The 9,215-nt window shown below is 39.0% G+C and overlaps 1 protein-coding gene across 2 annotated transcripts in view; it reads left to right on the top strand.

The window, feature by feature from the left end:
* Positions 1-910: 910 nt before the first annotated feature.
* Positions 911-9,215, top strand: part of LOC107665594 (protein FAM135A-like) — a 31,909-nt gene continuing 23,604 nt past the window's right edge. For both annotated transcript variants that reach the window (XR_001631569.1, XM_016456526.1), the window contains exons 1-3: positions 911-1,246; positions 1,654-1,708; positions 7,967-8,093. Coding sequence is in view for 1 of the 2 variants with exons in the window: in XM_016456526.1 (XP_016312012.1) it covers positions 8,017-8,093 (77 nt within the window). In the remaining variant the exon portion in view is untranslated. The remainder of the gene's footprint in view (positions 1,247-1,653; positions 1,709-7,966; positions 8,094-9,215) is intronic.

Raw genomic sequence — 9,215 nt, 5'->3', positions numbered from 1 at the left:
GCGAAGTTGTTGTATTTCCTCAGCGACCAGCACGGATCAGCTCCAGGCATGACGAAGCAGATATCGTCCTCTTTTAGAAGGCCAAACAAAGTAGTTTCGCTTTCACAACGAAACACACAGCAGTGGCGGCGGTGGCGGCAACAACAATACTACAGCGAGAATAAAAGTTACGCCTTATTTGTTTGCGTGAACATTTGGGCGGTGTTATGCAAATCTTCCGATACAGTGACGTAGACATGTGGGGGTGTGTTTAAATGAGGCGTTTTAGGAGGGCATGGACAAGTCTTAACTTTTATAAAGAATATCTCTTTGGGTTTGAGACTTTAGTCTTTGCAACTTTAGGGATCTTATCTATGCACGGACAGTTTGTAACACTCCAGAGAGAAAGGAAAATTTTAAATTGCATCATATGACCCCTTTAAAGTAATGCAATAATGATTACTGTTGTTTTGATATTTTTGTGTGTCCTGTCTGTGGTTTAAAAATGGACAAAGACTCAAATTCACATGCAAAGAAATGCTTTCAGATTCAGTCTTAATATACAATAAGAAATGCACATAATATTTATACCCTTTAAATATTTTGGGTAAATGCATTGGGTTCATTTCTTGTTATCCTGTTTTATCTATTGTTTAGAACACCAAGGCTAATTAATATTATTTAACAATATAATGATATAGAAAAAAAGAGTTTCAGGTCTTCAATCAATCAATCAATCAATGTTTTGTTTTTCGTAAACAATATAGTATTTATATTATAGATATATACTGTATAGTTTCTAATATAATATTTATCTTTATTCGACATAGCTGTCTTCTCCAGCACCTTCAGAAAACTAAAATGTCTGAAGTGAATCATTATAATAAGGAAGGGAGTGAATAACGTTTTCAATAAATAATAAGGGCAGGAATCATATAGCCTACTAACGCCTTTGATAGGAATCGGTGTTGTACCGGCTTGTGTGAGCGCCTCCCTTAAACTCACGCTTACAACACACAAAACACAAGTTTGGACAATATTTACGATCTACGACTCTCACCGCTGACCGTTTGGAGATGTGATTCATTTCCCACCCCCATCCAGTCTGACCGATCTGTTGTTTTAAGTCTGCTGTGAAGACGGAGCGTAAGCGAATTTTCAACGGCATGCCGAGGAATTAAGCAGCCGGGTGATCGGAGCGTCGAGGGCTGGATCGCTCTGAAATCCAACCCGCGGATTGAGGCCTAAATTCCCGAAGCGGATACATGTACGTATTTTTTTAATTATATAGCAGCCAGATATTAAATATAACTATAACTGTTTTTTGCGTTTCATATTGTAGGTTTGATAACGCATCCGTTAACCTAGGCAAATAGTGTTATGTTTGTGAAGGCTAGTCATTTGACAAGCAAAACAGGCTAACGCTAGAGCCAACTGCCTTTTAGGACGTAAATTCACACGACATGAATTAAAACCAAAAGCTGTGTCAACACATCATGTTTAAATGTATTTGTTAATGTAATTTATAATAAAATAAATTGGGTAGTAACGTTTAGTTGCAATATCAAATGTAATCAAATGCGTGTTTGAATGTGTTATTTGAGAAACTTTAATTGTTATTAGTTAGGCTTAACGTTATATGTGTTTTATATGTTTTTATGTCTTTTTATATAGGGTTGTGTTTATCAGTTGACATGAGGAGAGAATATACTAAACCGAGTCGGGACGGGTGAGTCATTTACACTAATAATGTTCTCAAATCACTTAAAATAATATGTAATGTGTGTATAGGCTATATATAAATTTTGTGAAAATAAAACGCCAAAGTATGGGTGAAATAACGGTCCCTCGTCATTCAGTCTAACAAATATATTTATATAAAAACGAAACAATATATTTATTCTGACCTGTATACTAAATTTTAGTATATTTCAAGTGACTCACAAATTCTTATTGACAAATGGGTAAAACCTAGTTGTTTGAAGAATAAAGCAAAGATTGGTAAATATTTAAAATTGCAACTAGTTTTTTGGGGCTGCACTGTGATCCTTTTAATGTCATCTAATGATTCTTGTTCTAAATATGCCTGACAATATTTCTTGTTATATTGTTACACTAAATAAAATTTTTTTATGTAAGTCATGGTAAAATATATGATAGTCATTATTTTTTGCTCAGAATTTTTTTAAAATCAAACAGGACACATTCTAATGTATGAGAAAAAATTGAAGCTTTCATTAAACTCTCATTGTTTTGATTGCTTGAAAACTTAAATCATATTGATTAAATGAAGCCATTTGATTTGAAGACCAAAAAGTCTGAAAAAGGTACAGGAGAGTGTACATCAATTATTCCTATGAATTGTGATCTTAAGAATTTGGCAGATAAGCACAATATTTAGGATGAAATAACAGACTTGGATTGTACAGAAACATATGGCATACTAAGCTCATGGTAGATCTCGAAATATTTGTTATTGCCAAAAACAGTTTCTCTATGAAGGAAATGAATGGTTACTTCAGATCTTGACTCTTGTGCCATTGAATCTGAGAGAGAGTGAGCAGAAGAAAGCATAAAACAGTAGGACATTCAAGGATATGAACATATGCCAAGCAGTAGGGCAACATTCATATCATATCATAACTTAATTTTTACAGGCACTGCTCAGGGGACGGAAAGTGGCTGCCCTTAAACAAATAAGGCCTGTTTTCTGTTATTCGTATCTGTGCAAGCAGTGCTGAGACAGTGGGACGGGGCTCTTGTGCTCTTAATCACCAGCGTAACACATGTTTGGAAGGAAAATCTTACTGTGGTTGATCTGATTTGACTTTGTGGTTTGCATGTGATAGGCGACTGCAGCTTGCCTCTCATTTAAGGTAGCTAATCTGTATTAATGAAAGCTAAAACCCCTGATAATGCCACAAAGCACAAGAAATCCTCCAGAGCGGGGCAGTCAAGCCAGCGTTAGTGGAGGTATTTGCATCGAACCGTCTGAAGTGTGCTGGACTTGTCAGGATCTTACATCACACCTCATTACTGTGACTTGCAAATAAGGGTGAATCATTCTTAAAGCCTGTGGGGTGTGTGAAAGCATTCTGTGGTAATTCAAAACAAGCATAGGCGTTGCTTAAAGATATTATGGTGAAGAGCATTGAGAATACACTGTAGGAATAGACGTGAATGCCATTCCTATATTTGTGGGGTTTAAATGTCAAGAGGTAGTCAGACTCATCTTATGAACTTGGGTCAGAGTTGCTTAGTGAAGTGGAAGTGCATGAGGTTTCTTTTGTAACATTTTGTTCTGTCTTCTTAACAGTAATCTTACAAGCCACTTTCTGATTCTGTTCTCTTGTGAGATTTGTTAAAAGTGTGAGAGTTGTGCATTTTAGAAATTGTTCATTTTTGTGTTATGAATTTGTGTTGTGTAATGAAATGTTCAAGTCATTACATAGGTATAGTTAGTATATGCAAAAAATAAACAATAAATAAATAAATAAAAATAATATTTATTTCAAACCTGTATATGTTTTTTTTTTATTATGATTATCGCTGAACTTGCACTACTGTTCAGAAGTTTGGGGTCAGTAAGATATTTTTTTTTTTTAGAAATTAAAACTTTAAATTGATAAAACAACGACATATGTTACAAAAGATTCCCATTTCAAACAAATGCTTTTTTTATTTATTTATTTGTATTTATTTATTTATTTTTTGTTACTTTCCATTGTTTAGAGAATCCTGAAAATGTATCATGATTTCCACAAAAATATTAAGCAGCACAACTGTTTTCAACATTGATAATAAGAAATGTTTCTTGAGCAGCAAATCAGCTTATTAGAATGATATTCAGCTTTGCTGTCACAGAAATAAATTACATTTTAAAATATATTAAAAAAAATAAAACAACTATTTAAAATTGTAGTAATATTTCACAATATTGCTGTCTTTTACTGTGTGTACGATATTGCTTAAAGTGTGTAAAATCCATTTAAATTATATTTTAAAATATTTAAAAATGAAAATTATATAACCAATTTGTTTCACATTCTTTCTTGGAAAAGAAAGAATCACTACAACTTCTGAAAGTGACCAGCAGTGTTTTAGCATTACATAAAAAGTAATGTAATTTAACATCAGTGTGAACATACAAACAAAAAAAATTAATTACACTATTTTTATATCATTGTAACTTTGCTTAGTACTTCATATACCACAGCAAAAACTATAGTCTGAGAAAGTTCACGGCAAAGAGTTTTTTTCTGCAACTTATTGCACTTAATAACTCTTTGTAACGTCAAGCTTTTCTCTGCTATATGCGTCGAACTAAAACTTTGACCTTTTGCAACATTTTGATTTAAGTAGCCTATTATTAAAACGATTCAGATATCGCACACCTTTGCTATATGCATATTGCGATATTTACATTTGCGATATTTTGATAATTTCTATATATCGTGCAGCCCTACATTAATGTATATTTTGATATGTTTCTCATGCAAAGCTAGAAAAGTTAGTATGTTATTCTGTTAGCAAGCATAGCCTAACATTATTGTTGTCAAAAGTACTGGTACTCTGCCCTATACCACTTCCCCAAGCTCTTCACTGGTCTCTCTTGGACCGTTGGGATGATGGTATCTCTTATCCTGAAACGGAACCGGTCCTGAATGCGCCCCTTCCTTGATACCAGGCTTCTGGACTTTTCAGGTTTAAACTCCATCCTTGCCCAATCGGTGAGCTCAACCAGATCCTCCAAGATCCATCTCCCTTCAGGTACTGATTTTGCCGTGATGGTGAGGTCATCCATAAATGCTCTTATGGGTACCTGCTGGATGCCACTAGTCAACACTGCATCCCACTGCAACTTCTCTGCTGACTTTACGAGAAGGTTCATCGCTGCTGAAAACAAGATCACTGAAATCGTGCAGCCAGTGACAATGCCCACCTCTAGCCTCTGCCATTCGGTGGTAAAATCTCCACAGGTGAAGCGCATGTTGAAGTTGTCATAGTAGCGCTACAAAAGCTTCTGGAAACGCTCTGGGACATGGTAGATCTTCAATGTCAAATCCACCAACTTGTGGGGTATTGTCCCATACGCATTTGTTAAATCCAGCCACAGAACTGCCAGGTCACCACGGTACTTCTTTGCATCTTCGATGATCTTAGTAATTATGCTAGTGTGCTCAAGACAGCCTGCTACCCCTGGAACTCCCCCCTTTTGGACGGACATGTCCATGTATCCGTTGTCTATCATAAAGGAGGTCAGCCTCTTTGCCAGAATCCCAAGAAAAATCTTGCCTTCGACGTTGAGGAGAGAGATGGTACGAAACTGCTTGATCCCTGTAGAATTTTCCTCCTTAGGGATGAAGCATCCTTTGGCGACCAGCCAACTGTCAGCGAGGAAATCCTTCTTCCATGCCACTCGCAGTAGCTTCCAAAGTCGTCCCCTGAGCCTTCCGCAATATTTATATACCTTGTACGGAATGCCATTCGGCCCTGGGACTGATTTTGCTCTGGCCTTCCTGAGAAAAGTGTTCATCTCCTGCCAGCTCGGTTCCTCAGCTCTGAAGGGGATAGATGGTTTTGTTGGTCTTATGAGTTTCTCCATCTCTTCCAGACTGTCCTCCCTTCTAGGGTCGCTATGGACCCTGCCGGAGGTGCTCCTCCACCTCTTCCTTCTTTGCTTTCAGCTGCCCTGATCTTACATCACCCAGAAGTTTCGACAGATATTTGAAAGGATTCTTGGTGAAATCTGTCCGCTCCTTCATTCGTCGCTTCCTGTCTCTGCGATGACATTCAGCTCTTCGCAAAATTCGCAAAATGCGCTCCCTCAGGTTATCACGAATTTCCGTGAGTGCTGGTCTCTCCTCCACTGTTGCTTCACGAAATGCCTTCCTTAGCCTCCGCAAATCCCCTCTAAGGATTGCGATCTCCTTCACCCGTCTGTTTTCCTTTGGCTGGGCGTATGTTTAACCTTCGGCTCTTTCTTTCCAAAGCGATCAGCACCTATGCTCCAAATAATGGAAGCCATAGCCTTGAGCTTCTTCCCCACATCTCCTGCCAAAGCTATTTCCAGCACCTCATCCACATCATGATCAAACTTCTCCCACTCCGTCCTTGCCACTGCAGCAGGCCAATTCACCAGTTCCTTTCGGACCACCCCTACCCATATATCCTGTCCAGGTTGTCTAATGCCATGTGTACCCTCCGCCTGTGCCTGGTGCGTCATGTCCTCTGACACATCAACTATGCTGTTCCTGCTCCCATCTTCATCATGTGCCTGGAGATTCTGGGGGCTGTCTCACCAGGTTTCCCTGTGCATTGCACATTATGTTCAGGTTGCAAGCACTTCATCTATGACTGATGTATCTTCAGACCCCTCTCAATTTTACATATCCTCCCACATCTGCAGACCCGAGATAAGTCGCTTGGCTGTTCCATAGTCGATTGTTCATCATAAGTGGTCATAACAATAGTCTGTCCTATAGGCCGATCATCCTCCCCCGCTCTCGCTCGACCCTGGGGGTATCTTGTAATGTACCTCTCTATAGCGATTAGCAATGGGTTCTTCCTCGCAGTATTTTGCACCAAATTTCAATTCGGTAACCAAAACATTTTACATTTTACAAGAAATGTAATGGGTTATTTATATTTGTCAATGATAAAATGAGATTGATTATTTTTCTATCTATCTATCTATCTATCTATCTATCCATCTGTCCATCCATCCATTCAAATGATCACAAAGTTAAAATAAGTTAAATAGTAATGTTTATATATTTACTATATGCAAAATACAATGAGGCCATCGCAACTGTCCCACCTTTACAGGTACTTAGCCCTGCACCAACTGTGAGCCAGTGGCATCATTTGTCCTCTCCTTCTCTCTTCCTTTCAAGCACCAGGTCAAAGAGTTTAAGTTTATTTCACTTCGGAACATGCATTCACGGATTTGCGCTACTGTCTTCACACACACACCCAACTTACTAGAGAAGTGTGACATAATATACCTCTGTAAATAAATATAAATTCACGTCTTGCGCACTTTAATGCCCTTTGAATGTAACGTGTACGTTCCCTTGGAACTGGATTCATTGCGGAATTTCATGTGAAGTCCACTTTGCAGGGCACTTACGGTCGAATAAGACCACGCTTGAATGCTGCTGCCTGAACAAGAGATCTCCTTACTGAAGTGAAAGTGTTGGCTGGTGTCACTACCTCGTGAACTCGGCGGCGGATCTGCACCAAATTCGGGGGATCCCTTCAGCTCGAGGAGGCCTCTCGAACACCACCTTCCGCGCGTCGGTAGCCCCCCAGGATCGCTAGATCGGTTGGCGCCAGACCCGTAACTCCCGAACACCGGGAGCTATCGACGCAGGGCTGGTCTCATTCAAAAGAGGACCTCGAGACATACACTCGATTCGCGTTCGAGAGGGTTCCTCGAGCTGAAGGGATCCCCCGAATTTGGTGCAGATTTGCCGCACCTTTACGGAGATGTGGCCGTTCAAAATTCCAATGGTTTTCCATAGACTTGAGCTTTAAAGAGCTTCATCCAGGTCGCCAGTAGCAAACAATGAAGCACGCTCTGCTGGACAAACAAAGTAATTACACCATTTCAAGCATTTTATCTGCTGTATATGTTCTGTAAAAAAAATGTTCATATTGGTGGCATATCGGCGGCATATTCGCCGATACTGATATATCGGCAACAGGCTCATATCGGCTGATAATATCGGCTAAACGATATATATCGGTCAGTACTTTGGTACCAAGTCAATACTTAAATTTTAAAAACATGATGATTACCGTCCTGCTGATAGGCATCTGCTTTGGTTGCACATGTATGTGTATATTTTCTTAAACATTTTCACACATTTCACTTTAATGCATTTTTTGGTTATATTTCAGTGTAGAAATGTTCCCACTTCTTCTCCGGTTCTTCCACATGTTATGACACAACTGTTCAATCCGTTTATCTGTTTTTCCGCAGTTTTGCTGCCGATCGTTTGAGACAGGCCCTCCTCCAGCCCTGAATCCAGCATGACGGAGGTCCAGGCCACAGTGGAGTTCTCTGTGGAGCTCCACAAGTTCTATAATGTGGATCTCTTCCAAAGGGGGTAAGAACATGTTCTAATACCCTTCTGTTCTGCTAAAGATCTTGTCCCGGAGAAAGTGTCATTCCAGGTCGGGTTGCATACACCGATCAAATATTTTCAAGGTTGATCTTGGTTAGAAGCCATGACTAAAACAACAGGAATAGGAATGAACTGCATTTGAAAACATTTAATAGTTTGGAAATGTTTTATCAGGCTCCTGCTCCTCAACAAGATGAATCTTTTTCTGTAGAATGAGCAAAGATGGTCTAGTTTATGTAGACAAATGGTGGTGAACGGTGGCATGTGTTTGTAGTAAGATCCATTTAGAAGGAAGTTAATAGTGAATGATTTTCATACAAGGGTATAAATGTGTTTCACATCCCTTTGTGTATCGCTTTTTTGGTCTTAGTTTGTATTAATGTTGAGCCTAATTGGTAAACCATGTTTTGTTCTTGACGTCTTAAATAAAGCTGTTTTGTTGACTGTAAAATGCAATACAGAAACTTGCAGCCTGCAGCTCTCGTCTTCATTTAGGCACTCCATATGAGATCGTCTTCACTGATATTAATAACATGCAGTGCTTACAGTCTTTACAGTCTTGTTGTCGTTCCTGCCATTGCTTGCTTTGTGACGAGTCTCAGCTTCTCTATCTAAATGTGCACCAGCTTTTCTTAGAATTCATAATTTAAGAGTCTTCTCACAACTATTTTTGTTCAGGCATGCCACACATGTCTGCTTGTATGGTTGTGTTTAATGTTGCACAGTTTTATTCTCCCTGAGTTGGCTAGCAGAGAGGGACACCTCAAAATACCTTGCTGTTTCTAATGTTTTGTTTTTTTTAAGCCACGGCCCAAAATTGACCCTAATCCGATTCCCAAATGAGAGTAAATACAACAGAGTTACTGCAATATGTACAATATGTATGTATTTCCGCCCGGAACTGCTTCCCTTTACAACAGTGAGTGCAAGCTACATTAAAGTGATTATTACGTTTTGAATATGGATATTTTTCTTACAAAAACGCATTGATTCGCTACAGAAGGCTTTTGTTCGCCCCCTGGAGCCGTGTGAGACACTTTTTTTTTTTTATGGAAGGGTGCTTTTTATTTCAGGTCTTTTGAACCGAAGCACTGCAACACCCGC

The sequence above is a fragment of the Sinocyclocheilus anshuiensis genome, unplaced genomic scaffold (genome assembly GCF_001515605.1).
Source record: "Sinocyclocheilus anshuiensis isolate Anshui unplaced genomic scaffold, SAMN03320099.WGS_v1.1 scaffold407, whole genome shotgun sequence".
NCBI lineage: Eukaryota > Metazoa > Chordata > Actinopteri > Cypriniformes > Cyprinidae > Sinocyclocheilus > Sinocyclocheilus anshuiensis.
This window is presented reverse-complemented; position numbering and strand designations above follow the sequence as displayed.